The sequence below is a fragment of the Silurus meridionalis genome, chromosome 16 (genome assembly GCF_014805685.1).
Source record: "Silurus meridionalis isolate SWU-2019-XX chromosome 16, ASM1480568v1, whole genome shotgun sequence".
NCBI lineage: Eukaryota > Metazoa > Chordata > Actinopteri > Siluriformes > Siluridae > Silurus > Silurus meridionalis.
In genome coordinates, this window is record NC_060899.1 from 13,646,448 (window position 1) to 13,671,298 (window position 24,851).

At 38.8% G+C, this 24,851-nt stretch overlaps 2 protein-coding genes across 6 annotated transcripts; one reads left to right on the plus strand and one right to left on the minus strand.

The window, feature by feature from the left end:
- Positions 1-187: 187 nt before the first annotated feature.
- Positions 188-2,702, minus strand: zgc:174906 (uncharacterized protein LOC571548 homolog). The gene is made up of 4 exons (XM_046869796.1): positions 2,514-2,702; positions 1,549-1,899; positions 1,363-1,443; positions 188-1,245 (listed from the first exon to the last, which is right to left on the minus strand). Exons 2-4 carry the CDS (start codon positions 1,865-1,867, stop codon positions 947-949), a joined length of 699 nt encoding a protein of 232 aa, XP_046725752.1. The 5' UTR covers positions 1,868-1,899; positions 2,514-2,702; the 3' UTR covers positions 188-946.
- An 887-nt stretch (positions 2,703-3,589) lies between these two features.
- lima1a (LIM domain and actin binding 1a) lies at positions 3,590-24,352 on the plus strand. 5 transcript variants are annotated; one of them, XM_046869108.1, is made up of 12 exons: positions 3,590-3,653; positions 4,247-4,343; positions 11,294-11,435; positions 12,526-12,568; positions 14,514-14,753; positions 20,999-21,062; positions 21,276-21,373; positions 21,525-21,605; positions 21,711-21,762; positions 21,888-21,958; positions 22,501-22,634; positions 22,717-24,352. In XM_046869108.1, exons 3-12 carry the CDS (start codon positions 11,314-11,316, stop codon positions 23,591-23,593), a joined length of 1,782 nt encoding a protein of 593 aa, XP_046725064.1. In that variant the 5' UTR covers positions 3,590-3,653; positions 4,247-4,343; positions 11,294-11,313; the 3' UTR covers positions 23,594-24,352. The 5 variants fall into 5 exon arrangements, with proteins under 5 accessions (XP_046725064.1, XP_046725065.1, XP_046725063.1 ...); XM_046869109.1 differs by lacking the exons at positions 3,590-3,653; positions 4,247-4,343 and adding an exon at positions 8,208-8,425; XM_046869107.1 differs by lacking the exons at positions 3,590-3,653; positions 4,247-4,343 and adding an exon at positions 8,210-8,429.
- Positions 24,353-24,851: the final 499 nt, after the last annotated feature.

Here is a 24,851-nt window from a genome sequence, read left to right on the forward strand (position 1 = left end):
CACCTTGGAAGCAGGAGATAAAACTGTTTTAGGTTGGAGAAAAAAAAAAAAAAAAAAGAGTTCTTCATGTAAAAGGCTCAACTAATGCAGACTCCACAATGAGTTTAATTACAGCAATAAATAAATAAAAAAACAAACAATAAACAAAACAAAAAAACAAAAATAAATGCAGACGTGGAGCCCAGTCAGTTAAGAAGTTTTAATAATAATAAAAAAAAATCTATGAGGAAAAACTCAAAAACCTTTGAATCTGATGCATTTTTAATTCTGCTTACATATGCATTTGATCTTTTTGACTCCTTTTTTTGTCTGCTTCCTTTTTTTTTTTTTACATATTCTAGTTTGACTTGTTAGCCTTGATTGTGCCTACTCTATAAACAACACATTTTATTCATTGTTTTATGCACCCCCACTATTTATTTACAGTATAATTCAAGACTCGGTTAGTTTGGCATAAGATGGCAGTTCCTCCTTTTCCTTTTTTATGCAAACTGATTGTAGATCAACTAATAAAGAAAATCTAACTTAGAGCTGCTCAGTTCACACGAGGACACAATTTCTTACTCTGTCGATACTGAAGCTAAAATTCTTGCACATAAGCCAAAAGGAAAAAAGGGGAAAAACTGAGAGCATAAAATTGAGAGCAAAACGGTCTTCATATTTAATTTTTTTGTGAAACATTACAAAAGTACAAATATAACATAAAATTAAAAAAAGTGAGAAAACCATTTGAAGGAAAAATTGAGTTCATTTTGAATTTGATGGCCGTCATTTTTTATCCTTAGCGTGGCATGATTCCTCAAACATTCCTAAACATTCGATATTTGTTCTATTTGTTGTGTGTGTGTGTGTGTGTGTGTGTGTATATTTATACTTGGAAGTTTTTGCTTGTATTAAAATTCTTTAACTATATGATATGTACAGAAGCTTAAAATCATTACAGAGCTCAGGAAGGTGGACTCGAGCTCTCCTCCAGCAGGAAGTCGATGCTCCCGGGTGACACGCCGAAGTCTTCCTGCGTGAGAAGCGAGTGCAGGCGAACGGCCGAGGCCTTCTCCTTCTCTCGCATGCTCCAGAGACGCAGCATGCAGAACACCTTCTCTCTGTGGCTGTGTGGGTTCTCTTCTACAATCTGCTCCAGCCTGACGCTGGGGATCTCCAGCGCCACTCGGCCCACCTCCTTCCAGGTGATGCCGATGTTGCGGGCCACCAGCATGAGCTGCTTCTCTGTCACCATCCTGTTGCCTGGTGAGGAAGTAAATAATGTTACTGAGATGCCAAGAACGTCAGGAACGTGGGGGCTGGAAGTCTAAAGACCAATGAATGAACGAATCAACTGAATAGGAATCTGGGAATCTTTACCTCTATCAAATTTGCACATCTGCTTTCTGGGAACGTCGTCTGCTGCTTGCTTTTCTTGATTGTTTTGGTTCCTCTTGTTCCCTACAAGGTGAAAATTCATTCCAATTCAGCTATTATTAATCCAGTTTCAATACCCAGCATTATTATTATTATTATTATTATTATTATTATTATTATAATTTTTACCTATAGTGAGTGATTTGGCCCATTCCACCTCGTCGAGAAATGCCAGTTTAGGAAATGCCTCTTTTATCTCTTTCTTCTTTAAAAGTTTCAGGAAGATCTGAAGACGTTTTCTGTCTTTGTTCATCACATAGTCCAGGATGTCCCGCGTTTTATCCCACGGCACTACAGACGCTTTGACGTGGCTGTATTCTTTCTGGGTTAGTAACTGGGATGCATGGCAGTGCTGGAGCAGGAAGTCAGGGTCTCCAGATAGAGCATCTATCAGCTGCGGTTTAAACTTCTGGATGAGTCGAGCCTCAACCTTCAGCTCCATGTCCATTCTGTATTAAATGATGCTCTTAAATGTTCCACCTGATGAGGGGGAGGGTAAAACACAGCATTAAAATACTCACAGAAATATTTTATAGCTTGTTGACCAAATGAGTTATTAAATTAAATTATGAACCACAATAACTATGAGGAATATATTGGAAAGCATTTTTTAAAGATTTTTTATTTTATTTTATTTCAGACAGTAGAGGTCGCTGTTTATTTCCTCCTTTTCGTTATCCAGGTTGCCAAATCCTACCCAATCCCCTATATATATATATATATATATATATATATATATATATATATATATATATATATATATATATATATTCCCCTGTGACAGAGGAATTTCCTAAAATAATGGATTCTTTTTTAAAGCAATTTCTTAGGTTGAAAATTGACAAGAAATATTTTTTTTCCAAATTCTCTGTCTCAGTTGTTTTACAGTGAAATAAATAAACATTTATATTAATTGCATATTTGGATTTTATTAACATCAGCAATCACATGGTAAAGCCTGACTGTGATTTCCTTTAATATAAAAATAAAACTGCTCAATTAACCTACAGTGTCTTAAAAGTCAATAACATTCATAATAAGTGCATGTTATTTATTATAAATCTAAAATCCCATCGTGGGAACACATTGTTTACCTGCCAGGAGCTGTCTCTCTTTAGAGTCTCACACTTTCAGCTCATCTTCCATTCATTTTTTTCATGATGAACATGATCATATCTAATATTCATAGTCAAAAGAGTATAAATGTGTTTATTATAGGTTTTTCTGCTCTTTGTTACCACTCTAATGTTGTGTGTTGTCTTTTTCCGGCTCTTTTGGTTTTCTTTTTCTTTCCTGTAGTATAACTGAATACAGGTATCTCTACTGCCACCTGCAGGCAGGAGAATAACAATGCACCTTCTATACATCCGGAAATAAATTTCAATCATTCAAATGTTTTACATTGTGAACTTAAAAATAAAGAAATAAATAAACAACAATCAATATAATGATCAACAAATAATATAATGACCACCAATCAATATAATAGCATAAAAATGTATAAATGTGCGAATATTCGATGTGTGGGAAAATATAATTATATTTGTGGGAAACGTGGGAAAAGAAATGTGGTGTAAATGCTCCAGGAAATAATAAATAACTATTATTAATAATAATTCAAGCTAATTAAAATGGAATTGACTTAATAAACCGAGAAGGGAAATGTTTTAAATAAACATCTGTGCCACATGATGATTGGTAAACTTGTTCCAGATGTTTTATTTTGGTGCATAAAAAGCAAACATTTTTTAATTGCCATTTTTATGGCTCTAATCATCTTTAAATAAATTAACCTAAGTAGGTATTAAATATGAAAATGAGAAATGGAATTGAAAAGAAAGTATCAACATAATATAATATAATAGAATAGAATAGAATAGAATAGAATAGAATAGAATAGAATATATACCTATAGGATCTACAATTTAAACGTGAAGATATATAAACCTAAGTAGTTCATGTGTGCATGTGTGTTACAAGTAATATCAACCAATGTAGCTTTTTAAAATAATAATAATAATAATAATAATAATAATAATAATAATAATAATAATAATAATTTCCACCATTGAGCATTAAAACAGGTGGTTCATGAATATGTTAAATAGCGGATGACGTCACACGCTACCTTGGCGGATTTTTGAGAGTAGTTGTAGTTGAGGTGTAGTGTACATGTGCACTGTGTGGTGTTGTTGCTGGTGTTGTTGCTGGAGGTTTTGCTGGTGTTGTTGGAGGTGAGTAGGTATGTGGTTGGGTGTCTTGCTCAATGTTGCATTACAAAATATATTCACACTGATGTGGACTCTCAAAGGTATGTTCTGATTTCAAGTCTGTGATGTTATAATGTGAGAAATAGAACAGAAATTGGGATTTGCTGCACAAAATGTGACCCAGAAGGAGTACTGGTTAACTTTACCTGCTTTCCTGGTTATCTTATTTGTTGGTGGTATTAAGTTTAGGCATGGATGAGAGATCATTTCAAGTGATTGCAATGTGGCCATGACTTTATTTGCTGTTAATAATATTGCCTTAAGTGTTTTTTCAAAACACAAGCTAATGTTTTATCCATGTAACAAACCCAAAACAGAATTTTAATATTATTAATCATCGTTATATCATCTTTACATTCATAGATTTCTAAATTTCTGCCTTTTTAGCAGAATTAAAAAGGTCTCCTGAGTCTTCAATGATGCTTAACGTGTGGCCTTGATGGGGCCTTTATTTATTTGTGGCCACAGATGATTAAAAACAACCAGCAAATCACCATAAAGACCTCTGTCCCACAGTCAGGACATGATTTAAACATGTTTATTTGTTTATCATACAGGATTGAGAGAAATTGTGCTGATCTGATTGGGCTGTGTCTGATTTCCAAACCGTTATCAAGGACTTGATTAAAACACCAGTACACTACAGAGAAAAGAGTAAGTTCAGTGCTTTTATCTTTTCATGTATTTTTGGCATTTCTTTATACAAATGATTCTAAAAGTATTTAGTTACTAACCTCTCAGGTGGTCATGTGATGCTTTGGCACCTATTGATCAAATTTTGGATAGTATACAGAAGGAAGTAGTAGGGTGAAAAAAAAAAAACATGTATGACTCAGAACATTCTGGAAAGACAACCTGGAGGGCAGTACTGTGAAAACAGGTGTTTTTTCCAAGCTGTAGAAGGTTCTTCAGGATCAGACAAGTTAGTTTTTTTAACGGTAGCTACTGAGATACGTCACACTGCCTTTCAGAGAAGGATAAGAGCTAGTGCTAGAGAAGTACAAATATCCTGTTAAAATATTACTACAATTAAAGTTCTTGCTTTAGAAAGGACTGAAGAAACAAAAGTTAAAGTACTGATCTATGAGAACTACATTATGTAGGCAAAAGTATTGGGTATTGGGTTTCCAGCCATATGTGGTTCTTCCCCAAACAAAGTTGGAGCCACAGAATTGTATATGATGTCTTTGGATGCAGTGGAATGAAAATTTCCTGTGTACAAAGCCAGCTCCATGAACATATACTTTACATTGGTTGCATTGGAAGATCTCCTGCTATAAAGCTCTGAACTCAACGTTAATGAACACCTTTGGGATGAATATGAACACTGACTGTACCTCAGGCCTCCTCATCTCACCTTCATCAGTACCTAACTTGACTAAAGCCCTTGTTTCTGATTGAGTACGAATGTCCACATACACAATCTAGTGGAACATCTTCCCAGATAAGTGGTTATTATAATGCAGACGAAATTGGAATAGTATGTCCATAAAGGACATATGGATCTTATGGTCTGTTGTTCACAAACTTTTGTACTTATATTGTGGATTTGAATGGATTCTGCAGTTCAGGGCTCCATTCTCCTGTGCGTTAACAGCTTTTCAAGATGGTATTATTACACATACAGTGAGAGAACCCTCATTCCACACAACCCCTCGATGAGAATCGTACAGGTTTCTCTCATGGTCTCATAACAGCTTCTCATTTCACGCAATTTAAGTATTCACCTCAAAGTAGTGAGGAACGCTGTTTTTCTGAAAGGTGGTATGGTAAACATCTGACGTTAAAATGCAGCGAAGGAAAAATGTGTCTAAAATGAATATACTTAATTAATGTACAAATACTTTAAGTACATTGGGGAAGTAAAAACATTTCATTATTTTGCACTGAGGCTCAGTTTCTCATTGAGGGTTATATCAGATGTGACTGGATCTCTGGTTGAAACCATGAGCATGAATATGGAACGACTATCAAACAAAAACCTATTGAATAAACCAAACCTTTGAAAGTTGATACGTTGAAAGGCACCAGAAATGGGAGCAGCGATCAATTCTAGTAGGAGATCTGCATCAACATGTCCAAACATCCTCTCATTTTTCCCCATTTGCATCCATTTCCGTATCGGAGAACTCTGTTTCCTGAACAGATTTCACACATCACTGCCTGCTGTGTAAAAAAAGTGATGGGAATTCATTCCTGGTCATTGAGTATAGACTCAGTGGCATCTTTGTGGGTTAAGGCACCTAAAATAAAGCTAGTGTGCTCCATATGTGCAACATGTTCGACAAGGAATAAATGTTTTACAAGTAACTTCTACAAGTGCCTGTTTGAAGAGCAATGTAGGTTTATAGAGCTCTGGGTTTGGAAACGAATCGCCATGGGAAGTCTGAAGCCATGAAAAAAACCTTACAGCCTTGTAAATATTTGTCTGTTTGAATGCATGAGGTAAATGAGTGCCTGAGGAAACAATTTGAGGAATTCATGGCTGCTTCATGAATATCTCATTCCACATTTAGTCCCCATTTGATGTTATAGTAACCTTTACTCTTCTGGGAAGTTGTTCCACTAGTTTTTGGAGAGTGTTTGCGGGGATTCATTCAGCCACAAAGGTTTTAGTAAAATCAGGTACTGATGTGGGTGTGGTGAGGAGGCCTGGGGTGCAGTCAACATTCATGTTCATCCCAAAGATGTTCAATAGGGTTTCCTTCTCTATAGCAGGAGGCCTTCCACTGGAACCCATGTAAAGCATATATTCATGAATCTGGCTTTGTGCATTGTCATGCTGGAACAGGTTTGAGTCTCCTAGTTGTATTTTCAGTTTATTTTTATTTGTATAGCACTTTTAACAATGAACATTGTCTCAAAGCAGCTTTACACAGATAATGTGGTGATTAAAAGTGAATATGTTGCTTATAAGTAAGTTTGTCCCTGATGAGCCCCGCTGGGTGGCATAAGGAAGAAACCTTTAGAGGAACCAGACTCAAGAGGGAACCCATCCTCATCTGGGTTGCACCGAACGTCCATTTATAGCAGATATACGATGTTGCGGGGTGCAGTGATGATGATCAGAAGCAAAAAGTAGTCCTGAGTCAGTGTAGCAGACTGTTGACATTAACTACAGTCCAAATCCATCCTCAAAGCTCCCGTTCCTACTCCGGAATTTCATGGAACCACCCAAGGCGTTGATGAGAAACCGTCCCAAGCTGCACAGAGTGGCCTCCAGTCGAAGAGAACTCTATTCAGATGCAGGCCTGGACGAAGTGGGAAGATCCACGGAGGGGAGATGGGCAGGAACAGTGGTCACTGGAACCTCAGGAGCATGTTTAACTCCATTTTCTCTATTTTCCAATAACGTCATTCCCTGATGTCTTTTTTTTTTGCTCTTATGAAGCCACAGTGATTTGACAGCAACTACAACCAATACAACACATTGTGCTTTTTATCTCTTTGTTACATGCTGCTGTAAAAGTTGCTATTACTACGTTTTTGACCACGATTAGGTCGTCTGAGACACATTTTGAAAATCCTAAAAGATTCCTATAATCTTTGATCACTAGTTTGTTCACCAAAAGCCGATTGAGGGGGCGCTGCGATCATTTGTTTCCTTCGTAGAAATTCTGGCAGTCGGGTGGACAGTACAGTGAGAAGAGAAACGTATTGAGTTATGGAGAGAAAAGAAGTGTTTGGATGATGATTTTATTATCGAGGCGTGTCTCAAACAATTGACGCTACAGATATTTTTGTTTGCTGCTAGCTAATGGTAGCGGGAGAACACGTAGGAACGTGTCACAGATTGATGACGGACGTGTCTTTTTCTACTGTTCGTCAGTTTGTGACTGTCGTAGAGTCTGACATGACAACTGAGGTCCTACAGTGTGACACGTTTGTACACTGTGTCAAGCAACGATCGCAAAGGACTATAAAAATCGTACAGTGATGATTAAATATAGTATAACAGTCGTTTCCTCGACACTCCCCTCTTGTTTTAGTTTCCTTGAAGTTAAGACGACAAACGCATCTTTTCATTTCACTGTGAAAACCAGAAAGCACAAACTCCTCTGTGCTGAAGACTTTCCTGTGGAGAAAAACCTACTGGCACTGGATTTCCGTTCCATAAAATAAATGACCGTCCTCTTATTTTTATTTGTCAGATGAACAACACTTCTTTAATCTGCTTGTTGTTTAGTCACTAGTTTTTGTGCACTACAGAAACGGGTAACATCTTAAACATATTAAAACGAGGGCATTGATATAAGACTTTGCCTTGCAGGATATGGAATTGCTCTTCAAGCTGAAAACAAATCGACCACTTCGGACCAATCAGAATCAAGATTTCTGTTGGATGGCTGATTGTTTCCAGTCAGTTACTCTAGAACTGTGATATCAGATTGGGCTCGGATAGATGACCTCATTTGGAAATGGGTGGAGACTTCCTGGAATTGTCTGTGAATATTCCCAGAGCGACTGAGTCACGGCAAATGGGGCAATGATTTGTGCTCTGAATGTCTGGGATTTACCTGCTAGGTGGAAGAAGGGGGCTGTGTACTCATTGGCTAAGAGGAGACAAAAGTGCTCACCCTCCCACACACACACACACAAACTTAAAGAGCCTGCAGAGTTCAGAGAGAGCAAGCACACTCCCTAGGAAGGCAGTAACAGCTGAAACAATCTGAAAGCTCCAGACTTTATAAAATTTTGACGAGGATTAACTCGGCCACACAGTCTCCTTCCTCATCGTAGGTAATTACTTTCTTTCTTTAGGAAAAAAAAATCCCTGTTTTGCAATAAAGGTAACTTGAGATTCATTTGTCTAGAAACTTTCTGTAGGTACCTTGAATGTTCTGAGAGGGATGAATTTTTTTTTCTCTCTTTTTTTTTTATTGCTTAGTTTTGATCTTGACATGTCATCAACATGTTTCTATGCTCATGGTGAACTTTTGTCTCTTAAGACATCTAAGGACTCATGTTCTTGACATTTTCTTAAAAAAAAAAAAAAAAAATCTATAAGCTGCTGAAGGTTGTGCATATATACAATGAATCAGATGGAAGCCATGTGTTTATTTCTATTTTATTTTCTTCTCAATCCTGATTAAATCTTGTAACAGTAAATATTACAGGACAGACAAAAGGTTGTAAGGGTTTGTCGTGTTGAATATGTCTATCGCAGCTGTCTCGCTTTAGAATTGGAATAGAGAGATAAAAAAAAAAAAAAGACCTCAGGGAGATCAGGAGGGGCCTGTTTTAGCATGCTGCAGCGCTGAGGTAAGGCTGAGGTCAACGAGACCGAACTTGTCGTATTACTCGAGAAACGTTTCATCACCCATCCATCAAAGGTGAAAGTTTTGCTCTCGGGTTCATTGTGTTCCCTTTCCTTCCACGAAACAAGTACGAGTTGTTGATGAGTCGTCCTGTTTAAGCGTTTAAGGGGACGTTTCCTCTGGGGGAAAACCCCCGGGTTTAACTGGATGGTTTAGAGACTCTGGCCTCTGACCTGCCAGTGGTTTGTGGGAATGGATTTGGAATAGTGAAAGGGCTGAATCATATCCTGTGAACCAACTCGTTATTTTTCCACAGATTTTTCCTCCCACTCGAAATATTGTGAATAAAACCTTTTTTCCCAAGTGTGAAACAATTTATTCATTATCTTTGTGTGGATCTGGAAGTCTTGAAATATGGAATCATGAATCTAAAAGTGCACTATTTTCACTTCTGTACTCTCCATGTGACAGTCATGTGATCTTTTTTTGAGCCTGTCGTTCTTCTATTGTCTTCTGATATACACTATATGGACAAAATTATTGGGACATTTTCAGCTGTCTGTGGTTCTCCAAACTGTTACCACAAAGTTGGAGGCACAATTCTAAGACATCTTTGTAGTGGGAGCATTTAGATGTTGCAACCATATGCAAATCGTATCTTCAAAGCCAGTTTCATGAAGATATGCTTTACATGGGTAAGAGTGGAAGATCTCCTGCTATAGAGCTCTAAACCCCAACCCTGTTGAACACCTTTGGGATGAACTGGAACACTGACTGCACCCCAGACCTTCTCACCTACATCAGTACCTGACTTTACTAACACCCTTGTGGTTGAAATGAGCACAAATTTTCACATGTTAAATCTCCAAACTCTAGAGGAACATCTTTCAAAAAGAGTGGTTATTATAATATAAATGTATATAAATGGGGACTGAATGTGGAACAGGTTGTTAAAAAAAAAAAAGGACCTAATCTGATTATATTTGTATTTTAAGGTGTTACATTTACTTGACTTGGACTACCTTGGTCATGCTCCTGCTCTTTGTTCTTAGGATGAATTTTACTTTATCTAAGGATTTTAAATGGAATTTCTGCCCTTTATCTCTGAAGAGCAGTGAAAGTGGGGGTGGTTTGGGGGAAGGAGGGGGCGGGTTCCTGGGTGAGAGCTTACAAAAACTTGGAACTTTGACTCACCATGTCTTTGATTGATGGATGTAGTCATGAGGTCAGAGTCGGCGATGTGAATCACATATGTCAGGGCTTGCTTTGGATCAGTCAGAGTTACACACCTAAAGTGATCAATCTGCATTATCAGGGAATTCTGGACCTTAAGGAGGGCGGAGATTTAGTTTGAGTGACTCGGTACCAGTATAGCTCGGGGCCTGGCTGGAAATTTAAAATGGGAGGAATGACCAAAGTACTGATATGAATATTATCAGTACATTTACAAGAATGATTGAAAGCACTTCATTTTATCTTGCTTCATAAACTGTAATGTAAAAGGACACCATGGTTTCAAATAGTTTTTTGGTTGCTTGGTCCACTGGTTCCCCTTTCAGATTCTAGCTGTCTAGTTCTGGAAACCCCTGTAACTCCTGTGTCTGTCATAATTTCAGTTGATTAGCTTTTTTCCTGTTTTTTTTAAGACATTTAGTTGTTCAACATCACTTGTAGTTGTTTCACAAAGTAGGACTTTTAATAAATAAGGGAAACGCACTCGTGCCTAGCAAACTTAGACGCCTTTCTCCAAACGCCATGTATTCACTGAACTAGTTCTTTACACAACATAATATTTGCAGGAAGTTAGCCTTGGGAGGGTTACAAAGAAAAAAAAACATCGTCGCACAATTTTGTGTTTGGGTTTTCAAAGCACATAATCTGAATTTTATTTTTATTTTTTTCAAGCAATAATGAGATTAATTTTTTCCTGGCCTTCTGCACGTTACATCATCGAGATCTTTCAGACAGGGTTGATTTACAACGATAATCACCTGTGTGTGTTTTGTGTCCGTACAAGTCTGCACTCGAGCTGATTTCGTGTTTGTGCAGTGATGCAGTGTGAGGTGTGTGATGAAGCGTTGACTCTGTCCTTACTAGGTAGAAGCTCAGAACGTGTGTGAGCATGTGTATTAAAAGCTCAGGTGAGCAACAGGTGGATTGGATATGACTCCTAATGACGACGCTCACTTCCTGTCTGAGGGAGCCTGAGAGCCTCAAAGTGTTCTTTTTGACTGCCATTACCTGGAATGACTTAATGTTGCTAAAGGGTTATATGACATTTGTTAAAAACGGTGTAATTGTTCTGAAATAATTTTTTTTTTTTTTTTGTGTGTGTGTGTTTTTCAGTCCAGACTGAGGCAGCAGAGATGGCAGTCAGCTCGTTCGACAGAAGGCAGTGGGCCTCCCAGTCTCTCCGCGTCACAGCGAAAGAGCTCTCCATCGTTGGAACACGGGGGAAAAACACCGCCATTGCAGAGCGATTCTCAAAGTATGTATTTGTCCGCTTGCGCTTTATCACAAACTTTTTTCCCCCTTTTACTTACATAAATGCTGTTTGTTCTCTTAGACATCCAGATCTGTTCCAGACTAGGGGTTATGTTGGTTAGAATATCACTTCATGTCCATAAAATGCATATTAATAGACTGCAATACACTTAAAAATGCTTTTCCACACACTACTTCAAAGAAAATACTAGAATACATCCTAGAACAAACTTACAATATCATTTCATTTCATTTAAAACTGTAAATTGGCAGGACAACAGGACACGGGCTGCCCAGATGTTCCACAACATTAAACGGACCTATAAATAGAATTCAAAATACGTCCTTTAAAATATTGTATTTGTTAGCTAACCTCTTATAAGAGGATTAAAAAATTCAGAACATGCTGATGGAGTAAACCAGTCATGTTTGGAGCAGTTCTGCGTCTTACTGCATTCTTATTCTACAGCAGCACATCCACGTGTCTTCTTCACTGATGTAGGATTTGTTTTCCATGCTCCACATCCTGCGATTACAGAAGCATCCAAGCTAAGGGTTTTTCCTGCACCATCTCTTTTTTCCTTTTTCTCTTCCAGCTGCTGATGAGTGACTTTCAGTCCTCACTCCTCACAAGACCCCAAATAAGAGACGTGTGGTTACAGAAGCTGGAAATCTCATTATAAGCACAAGATCTGAACGTAGTGTTGGACCAAATAAACTATTAAAACAATTGTAAATAATAATAATAATAATAAAAACAGTAAATTTTCACTTCACTTGAACTTGGAGACTAAAACCTGTTCCAGCATGACCTCCTGCAATCGTCAGTCCGTTACCGAATATGTGCTCATTACAAGTGTGAAAACAGACCTGTTTTTGTTTTGTAAACACTTTGATTAAAAGCCAGATATTCCATTGTGCATTTAAAAAAAATGTAATGCTCGTAACGGCCATATTTATACATCAAAACCGATTTTTCTATTAAAATAATTAGGTAGGAATGATGGAAAGTGCATGTGAAAAGCATGGATGATTTTGTTTCAATTAAGGCTTTATTCTGACCATAAACTTATGAACTGATCACCTCTGTGCAGGTACCAGAAAGCAGCTGAAGAGATCAACATTGACAAGAAGAAAGTAAGCTTTTATCTTTTTCTTTTTTTTTTTTCTTCCTTTCATGTTTAGTGTGGATAAGTCGGTGAATACATCCAGGCATACAGACGGAGATAGAGGCAGACTGATAGACATAGAGACAGACATTGACGGATACACATACAGTAAGGCAGAGACGAAGGCAGACGGAGATAAGTTAAAAGAGAGAGACACGGTCAGATATACTGCATTTATATCTACATGAGTGACACAGATAAAGGCACACAGAACAGATGGACAGAGAGACGTTGTTTTTCGATTTAATTGTTCTGTATTGTTTATTAAAAGCTGCTTTTTGGATTTTTTTAAATTTTAATCCTAAAGCAGTTCAATATTCTGCATTTGACAATGCAGAGACACCACAAGCATATCCCCATATATACAGAGACAGCGGTAGGCAAAGACATATGGACCACATGCTGATTTCCTGCTCACTGCAGTCAGTGTGCCAGACACATTAATCCGTGTTTATTAACCTGTAGGTTCACACAGTGTCAGCGCTGGTCATTATGTGAGCCCGGGTTCAGCCTGTCAGGCCAGTAAACAGTAAACACAGCTAGAGGTCCGGCAGAGAGGAAACGCAGTTAATGACGTTAAAGAGCTGCTGTCTGTCTGTTTTGAGAAGAAGGTGTTGACGCTAATGAGAATTGCAAACTGACTGACTGACTAACGTCCAGTGTTTATTTCTGTACAATGTTACATCTCATTACAACTAAAAGATTAGTTTGAAAGGGCTTAGGATGGTCACCTGAGGCAAGAATTCAAGCACAGCCCAGTTGGATATCAGACTTTAATTCAGGTTTGAACCCGACGCACAGGTTTATATTGATGTGCTCATTCTAATGCATTTATATTTTTTATAGTAGAATTTCTGTAGGGACCCCACATATGAAAAGTAAACCAATTGAAACAAGGATGTTATTGAGCAAAGTGTTTGTTGGTGTGTGAGGAGACATTTATAGAAGGAGTCTCCAGTGTCAGTGTGGCTGAAACAGTATGTTTTCCACCATAAAGTCTTTAGGAGGGAGTGTTTGGTTTGCAAGACAAGCTTTAGTTTTGCCTCATTAAGGTATTAATTTTGTTTAGTCACTTTGATATTAATGTACTTATGGAAAAAGCTGAAGGAAAAAAGCTCGCTCGATTTTGATCCTTCGATGCCGGCTCTTCCTGTCATTCTTTACATGATCGACATGTAGGATTCTCTTCATTTCTGAAAAGTCTGCTGGAGTTTTTTTTTTTTTGTAAAGAAAGTAATTGGAATTTAAAAATTGTAAGACAACGGGAACACATGCATGCTTGGCATTTTTCTTCGTTGTCATGTAGCTGCTTTTCTGAGGAGGACCTTCAAACCATTTTCTGTTTTCTGATTCTTTTTCTGCTTTTACACAACGCCCCCTTTTTTTCCCCTCCTCCCTCGTTTTGCTTTTAGGCTTCTCCCTTTTGCCTCCTCAACATTTTTCACTGGCTCTTCTCTCTCGTCGTTAGAGGGGGGGGCTGAATCCCTCCTTCATGCTGGGATTTCCTAACACTTCCCATCTGGAACAGCTTCTTTCACTTCCACCTACATGGTCTGAGGGAGCTGTTTCTAAAACTCACCAGGTTTTTCGCCCTTTTCTGACATTCTTTTGTAACAAATGGAAAAGAATTCGCTGTCATTGTGACACCAGCTCATTATGCGTTCTTGTTATAAATTATGTGTAGTTTTTTCTTTTACGTACTACTGACTGAAGAAAGGAGAGTTCCTGAGCAACATCTGCTTTCTGTCAGGCTTTTTGTTTGACTTTACGTTTAGAGGAAAAAAAAAAAAGAGGTTTTTGCATGATTTTTTGAATGTTTTCCACATTGACCGAACACAAGTGTTGTTTAGATTGTCTGAACAATCTGATCAAACTCTCATGATTGGTTTTTTTTTTTTTTGTTCCCCCCTCAGGCCGTGGAAGGCGTCACCCTGCACCCCGGCTCCCTGAGCGCGCTGAAAAAGCGCTGGGAAACCGAACAACCGATCTCTTCCGACCAAAGTCCACACACCCCCTCAGCATCCACTCCACCAAGACCTGCCTTCTCTGATCTGAAGGGGTCCGCGATGGAGAGGACGCCGCAGAGGGACGTAGAGGACGTGGACAAGCCCAACGTGCCTCTCAGCAGCCTCAAAACGGTGTTCGAGGGCAAGGTGAGTGCCTCAGGCCACCTCATTAGGATGTATTTGTGAATAAACAAGCCAAAAGTCCTGGATTCTGAAATGATCAGTGAGAGAAACACCAGCAGAACCTCGCCTTTAAGAACACAAGTATGTGAACGTGTGGACGTGCTTCAACACTGCTCAGATTCTATCAGTAAAACAATGTTTACGGGTGGAACGAAATGCCTGGATCTGTATCTCTATCGGTTTCAGTTTGGTGCTCCAAATCAGATTGTGGAATTCTGTAGAACCAAACAAACAAAAAAAGAAAAAACACGTGGAAATTTCAGCGGTTTCTCAGCTAAAATATAACAAAAGTTTGTAGACACCTAACCAAAATTTCGTATGTGCTTTTTGAACATTCCACATTGAGTCCTAATTTGTGCTTATTGTAACGTCCACTCTTCAGGAAAGATGTTCCACTACATTTTGAAGTCAAGTAAGATACTAATTTATCAGGTTGAGGAGGCCTGGAGTGAGATCTTCCACTTCAACTCATGTAAATCATATCTTTATGGAGTTTGTGTTGTGCACAGGGGCATCATCATGCTGGATCAGGTTTGGGTCTCCAAGTTCATATACAATTGTGTACACCCAAGTTTGTGGTAACAATCTGAGGAAGAACCATATGTGGATGAAAAAGCCATTTGTCCTACTCATTTTTTGATTTAATAGTATTACATCTCTTACAGTTGGAAATATGAAGAACAGCTGTTATAATTCCTCCTCACACGGTTCTTCTTGCTAACATGGTGGCATCTAAACCCAGTGGAAAAACCCAGTCTGAAGTGAATTCAGTTTATAGTGAAACGAATCACTCGAATGAATACAGTTTACCAGATACAAGATGTCCTCTGTGTTCTCATGAAGTCAAAACAGAGGAGAGCATTTTGTACCAACCTGCGATGTTCTTCCAGCTGTTTCATAACATATAAACAGTCTGCATGCCTAATCTGAGCCCACTGTGGGGTTTACGAAGGATATTGTTTTTATATAGTTATTTATCTTTCAGACTTCGTATCTTATCACTCGCTCACAGAAAGGAAGGTAAGGAAGAGTAGAAGGAATAAATAAAGGAAGAAATGAAAATGGAAGGAGGAGAGAAAAAAGTCAGAAAGGAACATTTTTTTTAAAAAAACAAGCCTAAGGAAGAAAATAAAAAAGAATTGAAGGAAGAAAGTAAAAAAGAAAGGAAGAAAATGAATAGGAAAGTGAGAGATAAAAAGGAAGAAAAAAAAGAAAGAAAAGGAGAAACGAGGAAATAAATAAGAATGAAAGCAATGCAATAAGAATGAAAGCAAATAGAAAATAAAGGAAGGAAGTAAAAGAGAAAGGAAGAAAATAAAACAGTAAGGAAGCAAATGAAAAAGTAAGAGAAGGAAAATGAGAGGAAAATAGAAAGGAAGAGAAGGTGAAAGAAAAGTGATAAAGGCAAAAGAAAGTAGGAAAAATAAAAATGCAATGGGAGAAAATTGTAAAAGGTAGAAAAGAAAAATAAATACAAATTAAATAAGGAAGGCGAAAAGAAAGGAGGAAAATCTATTAAAAAAGAATGTAAAAAGGAAAAAGAGAAGAAGAAAAATTAAGGAAGAAAATTAAAAAGTAACAGCAAGAAAATGAGGGAAATAAAATGGGGAAAAAAGAAAGAAAGGAAGAAAGAAAAAGAAAAGTGAGAAAAGAAAAGAGAAAAGAAATAGGAAAGTAAGAAAGGCAAAAAGTAAGGAAGGAAAGGAAAAATAAAACAGTAAGAAAAATTAAGGAAGTAAATAGAAAAAAAATATGATTAGGAAAAAGGATGAAAGAAAGGACGGCAAAAATTTAGGGGGAAAAAAATGAATTGATATTTATATCTTGTTTACATTTCTTTAACTACATACACAACCATACACAGTACAGTGTGCAGTAAAATGCTGTTATTGGCTGTTCATGGCAAATATAGAACAGAAATATCGACTGGGGGAAAAAAAAGAAAGAATAGAACGAGAAAAACAACAGGATTTACACAATAAAACTTGAACGTACACTGAAATGCTGAAGCACAATGACTTATTTCGAATAGAATGCAGACGTGATTAGGAAACGTTATCTGTTCATTCAGGATCCAGTTACATCCCTGAACTCCAGCAGGTCTTCGAGGCTTAAATAAACCTGAGACGCTTTTATCCGGAGCGAAGAATATAAAACAGACTCGCATTAGGGGGAAAACGGAAATAAACTTTTATGTGCAGTCTTCCCTTTTTCTGGCATTTACATGAGTCATAACTCTGAGACAATAAAGCTTTGTGTCTCTTCTACAGGGGTTTTTGGCCTGTGAGGGGGGGAAAAAGGGATGAAGAGATAAAAGAGAAACATGCAACTCTTTGGAATCGAATCATCAAATAAGGAAACTAGAAGTATAAATAAAGGAACACCGTAAGATCCGTTTCCACGTTAGCATACGCTATATGGACAAAAGTTTGTGGACACTTAAGCATGAGCTTCGTATTGTAGTGGTGTTTTTTTGTTTGTTTTTTTAAAACATCTTGTGCCACAATTAATCCCCATATGCTCTAAGAATAATCTCCATTCTTCTGGGAAGATTTTCAGATTAGAATTTATGGACCTTTTTTTCCACAAGGTTGTTAGTTAGGTCAGGTATTGATGGAAGGCCTGGGGTGCAGTCAGCATTAACATTCATCCCAAAGGTGGTTAAAGGTATTGGTGTCTTCTAGTTCAGTTCAAGGGAAAAGTTCATGAGCCAGAGCCCCAATACTTTTGTCCATATTGTGTATAATTGTTGTGTAAGTTACCATTAGGTCAGGAGTTTTGATCCTCCCCATATGGCTGCTCTGAAAGAACACACCGCTTTTCCAGACTGATGATGCAGCCTGGAGGTCACATGACTGAAGACTCGGGTTCTGAGTGTTGCTCCCTGGGGTTCTGTCATGGGATCAGGAATCCTATCAGCACAACACACGCTTACTCGAGTCTTATCAAAGCCTGGCATTTGTTTTTTTGTGTGCTAGCTTGAGGGAGGATCGGATCATGTGGGAGGCACAGAGATTGAAGTTTTTATTTTGCTCTCAGTAGCGAGGTTCTGAGGACAGATTGTTCTGTTGTGCTCGAGTTAAGACCTTTAGGCCAAAATTTCCATTCCATATTCCATATGTGCATTTAGCAGCACATTAAAAGCTGAAAAAACATTTAAGTGGGTATTTGAGAAACCCTGAATTTGAATTTGTCGTGTTTAGATCATTTAGTATTTGTGATGCTTAGTGGTCCGAGAAAACCCATCAGATCAGAGATGAAAAAAACGAAAAGTGCTTTATACTTGTCACATGTACAGTGAAATACTTTCTTCGCATACATCCCATTTCATGCACCTCCATGTTTTGCGTATAGTGTGTGTGTATATAGAGTAGAAAACGAGTTTTTCCGGGTCTTCATCTGCTCCACTCTTGGTAGGATAATCTCGTATCTGTTTTGATGAGACTAGACGTAGTGTTGCTGAATCCTTTAAACAGATCTGACCATCATCTTTTTACACTGTATTACACTGCATAAGGAATTCTGTGCTGCCGAAAGCGAAGGCGGTCAACAGGGGGTTTCACATCAGATTCAATTTCAGCCATATGTTGCTGCTCGACTCTTGGGTGTGGTGAATGGGGTGGGGGCTGGGAAATGGGGTGTGAGGGGTATTAATTCATGGTTTATTTCAACACAGCATTATTTATTTTGTTGTTGTTGAAATAGCACTTGAGAAGACCAAACGGAAAGCGTGTAAGGAAAGCGGAAAGCTTCGGAGATGGGAAATGGGTTTTTTTATTGATAAAACATGAAATAAAATAAAAAGTGTTTCATATACTGACATTAGAAAACAGAAGGCATTCTTGGCTCATTAATTAATTTTTTTTTTACTTTTTTTAAACAGCAATTTCAGGCCTGTCCCAGGTCTTCAGGCTCTTTTCTTTTGTACGTTGGATTAGTGTAAGAGCTTTTTTGTCTTCTCCGATCCCCCGCTCAGTTCGTGCTCTTTGTGCTCCGCTTGCCTCCTGCTCTCCCGGTGTCACAAGCCCAGTCTGGAGTCTCCCACCTCGCAGCTTCTCTGCTGAGGAACAGGACCGATTCGAAAACCCCCCTTTCTCTGTAAGCTTCACCAGCTGCTCAGCCCTCCCCTTCATCCTCCTTCCCTTCCTCCTCCTCTCCGCTTACTCCTGCCAACAAAACCCAGGCCAGCTCTAATCTGGGTTTAAAACACAAGTCAGTTACACACACACACACACAGCTCTGTCGCACAAACAGGAATCAGACCGAGGCCTCTTTTTGTAGGTAAGACACAAGACACAAGTCTCCAGGACTTACTTGGGACGGCTGGGTTTTCTAACAAGTTCTGGTAGAAGTCTGGGTAGAAACCGCTTTGCTTCTTTTGCTTGTCGGGTGAGTGAATATCACTACAGTCTACTTTCAACACTCCCCCATTTATTTCCTTTATACTGAATGAATGAATGAATGTTGCCTCTGGAATGAACTGAAAAGAAAAATCGGACATGAACACGATCTCATCATTTGGTTTTCTGTGTAAATGTGCTGTTGCTTGAGATATAGTACTTTTTGGAATTTTTTATTATTTATTTATTTTTTAAACAGCCAATAGTACAAGTGTACATTTGGTTTAGATTTTTTTTTAATTTTTATTAATTAATTATAATGTTTTTTAAGGCTATAAAGCAGGAAAAGGTGCATTTCTACCAAATGCATAAATATCAAATGTATAAATATACTTTATATATTTTAATATAAATATTTAAACTTTAAACAAATTATATATAAATATTTAAAAATAAAAGAATCCTACAAATGTCTACATGTATAATATACGACATGAATAAAGAAATGCATGGTAATTGATATATTTAAATATATTAATAATATAATATTCCTGGAGCAAAGGTTTTTTAGTTATTTAGATTTTTTTTTTTTTTTTTTTTTAATCATTTAAAGGAAAACTTTGTGCAATTTTGAAAAGCAAAAAAAATAAAATAAATTTATATATATAAATATAAAAACATTGAAAAGAAGACATGCTATAAAGAAAAACATATATAAATGTTCAAAAAGAAAAATCCTACGAATGTGTTTAAATGTATAATATACAGGCTTAATAAATAAATTCATATTAAAATATATATTAAATATATGAAAAGTTTTTCTTTTAGTTTAGATTTTATGGAGAAGTGTGCAATTTTTAAGTGTATAAAAAAAATTATACATTAATCGTTTCATTATTTATCTAATAAATATTCTTTTATTAGAATATAGATTGTATTACTGTTGATGCAGTGGCTGAAGTTCTTCACCCACGTGCACCACAGAGCAACATGTAAAAGTCTGCTGTCCATCTGTAGAGGAAAAGTGCGATTGACTGATCGTCCGTGTCTCTTAACCAAACATCACAGCCCTTATGATGATGCACGGCCCGTCATGTGCTTTGTTCATGTGAAGAATCTGGTGTTGAACTTGGACAGTAGATGTTCTCCTGCTGTTCTACACTCAGACTAATCCCACAGGGTTTGAGCAGCTGTGTGATGTCTGGTTTTCTCACAACAGGTCCAGGTGTAGAAGCAGACTGGGTTTTTTTTGTACAGTGTGTTTAGAGCGACTAGACGGTGGTGTCTGCCAGTGCAGCCGTTATCCTGAGCTCATTAGTGGATTATTAAAGGCTGGCAGAATGGCACAGGCACTTCTTTTTTTTTTTTCCTGCTTTTACATCAACTTTGAGAACAAAATGTTCACTTGCTGCCCAATAATATCTATGAAGAGATGATCAGTGTTCTTCACTTCACCGCTCATAATGTTATACCTGATCGCTGTATTATATTATATTATATACAGCTCATTAAGCTGTTGAACACCTTTGAGATAAATGTGAAAGCTGAACCCCAGGCCTCACCCCACCTACATCAGTACCTGACTTCATTACTTGGCTGAATGAGCCCATAATCTAGTGGAACATCTTCCCAGGAGAGTGGAGATTATTAAAGGAGCAAATGGAGAGTAAATGTGGAATGGGACGTTCGAAAAAGCAGGACATGCCAATCTTATAGTGGAGTGTCCACCAAATTTTGTCCATCTAGTGTCTTCAACCCGACGATCTTTTCCTGTTTTATATTTTGAAGCTCTCTAACGCGGTTCGAGCGCCGGTCTTTTATAAAGCTGAGAATCGAATCGTTCTCTAATCTTGTGTTTTGTTTGTGCAGGCTTCTGGAGAGTCGGCGCAAACATCAGGAAGCGGCTCTGACAAAATGGAATTCGGAGACAAAGGTAAAGAAAGAGAGAGAGAGAGAGCGCAAAGGTCTCCGTAGAAGCGATTGTTTTGTTTTACGTTGGTCAGAACCAAAAGAGCAAAAGGAAAGCGCTGATTCCTGACTCCAAGTGATCTCGATCTCATTTGCTGTGGAAATGTCTGTTTCCTTTTCCTCATCTGACCTTGCATCCTGCACAGTCCCTCACTCCTTCTCTCTTTTTCGGTTTTAGGAGCGTTTGAGACAATGGTGGAGACCACGCCCCTCAGGGAGAGAATGGCCCTCTATCAGGCAGCACTGTCTAAACTAGACATGTCCTCGTCCCCTTGTGTGAGTGTCCTGCTTTATCCTTTCCATAAGCATTAGTTCAGGACACTTCCTGTGCTGAAGTGTGGTCAGGATGTTGCTCTGCTTCATTCTGCCATGTTCAAGCAGCTTTGTGACCTTTTTTTTTTTCCCTCCTCCCCCTTCCTCCACTTAGCGCCAGAGCGAATCGGACATGGAGGCACGTGTTTTTAGCGGGAAGCAGAAGGAAAACGTCCCTCCGGTCCCGCTGGATATGGTACGTACTACTTATATTGATGATCATGATGAGGATGATGGATTGTTTTTTGCCTGTAGAGGGCACCATTTTGCTTTCTTCATTCTTTATTAATGTGTTGTGCAGACCTTCAGCCCTGAGCCTGACAGCAGGAAATCTCCAGCCACAGATAACAGCGGTGAGCCACCACACACTACCTACTATATCCCTCCACAACACGTTGTTTTTGACGTTATGTACTTTTTATCCATTTATAGTTACTCCTATATAATATTTCAGTGTGTCAAATGATGCTTCATATAGATTTTCCTCTTTCTTCAGACTCCAGTTCGACGACTCCTGTTTCTGAGCACGGCCCGAACAAAACCATTAAGGTGAGTTGTTTTTAACAATATTTTGAAATGTCTGCAGTTTATTTTTTTATATAGATATAAATCTTTATGCCGAATTCATAAAGGGATCCTCAATTTATAGCAGCAGAAGCTACAGTAGACTTACTACTATCCAAAACGAAATAAAACAACCCAAATATCCACATACCACGGTACAATCAATCTGTAGCAGATTAACGCATAAACCAGGTGCTTTTACAACAAATTCGACGCAACTTCCTTTGTATGTTTTTGAGAATTTCTTCCCATTTTTTCCCGCCCTATAGAATGTTGTTGAAATGATCTGTGCTTCACACATACTGTATCCCCTTCACCAGGGCGTTTCTAGATAATTGATATTGTCACTGCCACTGAGTTTGCCCACATCTAGAAACGGTGCTGCCCTTCACATAGAGATTATCTTGAAGATCAGTGGAGTGTCCCTTTAGACACTATTTGATGCACAGCGACCTTTTATTTAATAAATCTAATTGTGTGTGTGTGTGTGTGTGTGTGTGTGTGTGTGTGTGTGTGTGTGTGTTTAGAAGTTCAGTTTGCCTCCACGTGAGAGTTGTGTGATGTGCACGAAGACCGTGTACCCCCTGGAGCGACTGGTCGCTAACCAGCAGACTTATCACAACTCCTGCTTCCGCTGCACTCACTGCAACACAAAGCTGAGGTACAACGAGTTTCAGAAACGTAGTTTAATTCAATCCTTAACGTTTGCATCATTTTCTCATTTTCTCCTCCTCGCCGTTCAGCCTCGTAAACTACGCCTCTCTCCACAACAACGTCTACTGCAAGCCGCACTTCTCCCAGCTCTTCAAGGCCAAAGGGAATTACGACGAAGGTTTCGGACACCGACCCCACAAGGAGCTGTGGGACCCCCGAGGAGAGGAGAACGCAGACGACCAGGGGGACAAGGAGGATCCCCCGGAAAGCACCAGCAGCCCTATGATGGAGGAGTGTCCTCTGGTTAAAGTCAACGTCCTCGCCGCGTCGCTGGAGACACAAGCTCAGGATGCGTCCGAGAGAACCGAGAAGCCACTGGAAACCAGACGGCTGAAGATCTCCTGGCCTCCGAGAACAGACACAGAGGAAGCTACGTGTCAGTCCGGTGTGCTGGCCGAGGAGGCCGCAGTGTGTCCCATTCGCCCGAAATGGCCACCAGAGGGCGACTCAAGCCCAGTTTGTACAAAACCAGCAGAGCTCTCCGACATCCGCAGGAGCTCCTCGCTTAAAGAGCGCAGTCGCCCGTTTTCAGCTAGCAGCCCTGCCTCAGCTGTCGATCAACCTGCTCTGATACACCCCACTCAGCCAATCGAAAAGGAGGAAATAAGCGAAGCTGCTGAACAGGAAGAAGAAAAGGAAGTGGAAGTACAAGGTGATGGAGTCACCGAAGAGAAAGATCAGCCTGAAGAAGACGAGCCACCGTCGTTCACGTGCAAGAGCACGTCCCTGGAGGACACGCCTCCTTCCTCCCCTATTAGCGAGGGTGAATCCAACTCGGGGTTTGAGCAGAAACACTCCCAGGATGTCGGATTTTGGGACGGCGAGGAAGAGCAGGACGAGTCGGTCGAGGACGTGATCAGGAAGAACCGTTATTACGAAGACGACGAGGGCGAAAGCGATGACTGATCCGAATAATAATAAACGAGTGAAACGAAACAGAAGTCTGTTTTCATTCCACCGGCTTCCGAAGACTCGTCCAATGGTTTTCCTTTTCTCTGAGGTTTTTAATCCTGGGGCTGAATCCAGATTCCATATGGGAAAGATGCACAAGGTTCTATTTTTAAATGGTACTTTTTATCTATGTCCGGTGTCTGTTTTTTTTTTTTTTAAATGTCTCTTTCGATTTTATAGCATCTTTTTTATAACGTTAGTTAGAAGAGGTCCGGATCTTGTTCCACGTCAAAAAAAAAAACCCTCTTCCCCTTTTCTCCAACGCAAAAAGCCAAATTGATGACGGGGGACAAAAACAAAGACTCGTCCGCTTTCTTTAGCGCTTCCTCCAACTTACTGTGAACTCATGGAACACTGGTGAACTATTAGAAATGCAGAAGGTAAAAACAGCTGTATTTTTAACCACTGTTCAACTTTTCCACTCTTCTTCTGCTTGCTAGTTTTCTCTGCACCTACGTAATTATTTCATACTCTACAGAAACCCATAAAACAAGTACAAGGATAAAAAGTAGTTCAAGTCATTTAGTTATTTTTTTCATTCCAAAAGCAACATGAATGGTTTCTGAGCCTTAGGATCTTGGCAGTCGTGCACCTGTAGGAACTTCAGAGGCTCTGAAGACTTTGTGGAAATTTCTCTGTAGTCTTTTAAATGTTCATGCTCATGTACTATGTATGGATTTATCAATTTTTGTACTTTTTTTTTTTTTTTTTTTTTTTTTTTTAAACCAAGGAGACCAAATTTCCTTCAATAAATATTAATGCATAATTTATTTATTTTTGTTTTGGTTCATTCAACATTACACAGAGTGCTCAATGTTCCGAATGCTAGCTGCGTAAAAGATCGATCTACCGCTCGGATCGCAAACTTGCATGCAAATCATGGACCTACTCTGTACTACCAAAAGTTTGCAGACACCTGCTCAGAAGTACTAAGTGTTGTCTGAGCATCGCGTTCCACATTTCAGTCCCAATTTGCTCTTTCTTTACTCTTCTGGGGAGATGTTCCACTACATTTTTGTGTGTGCTTGTGGAGATTCATTCAGCCTGTTGGTAAAGTCAGGTAGTGACGTAGGTGAGATGAGGAGGCCTGGAGAGACGTCACATACAATCGTGTGAGTTCAGCTTTGGAATAACAGATGGGGAAGGAAGCACATATAGCTGGGATAGTCGGGTGTCCCAATACTTTTGCCAATGTAGTGGGGATCTGTAAACA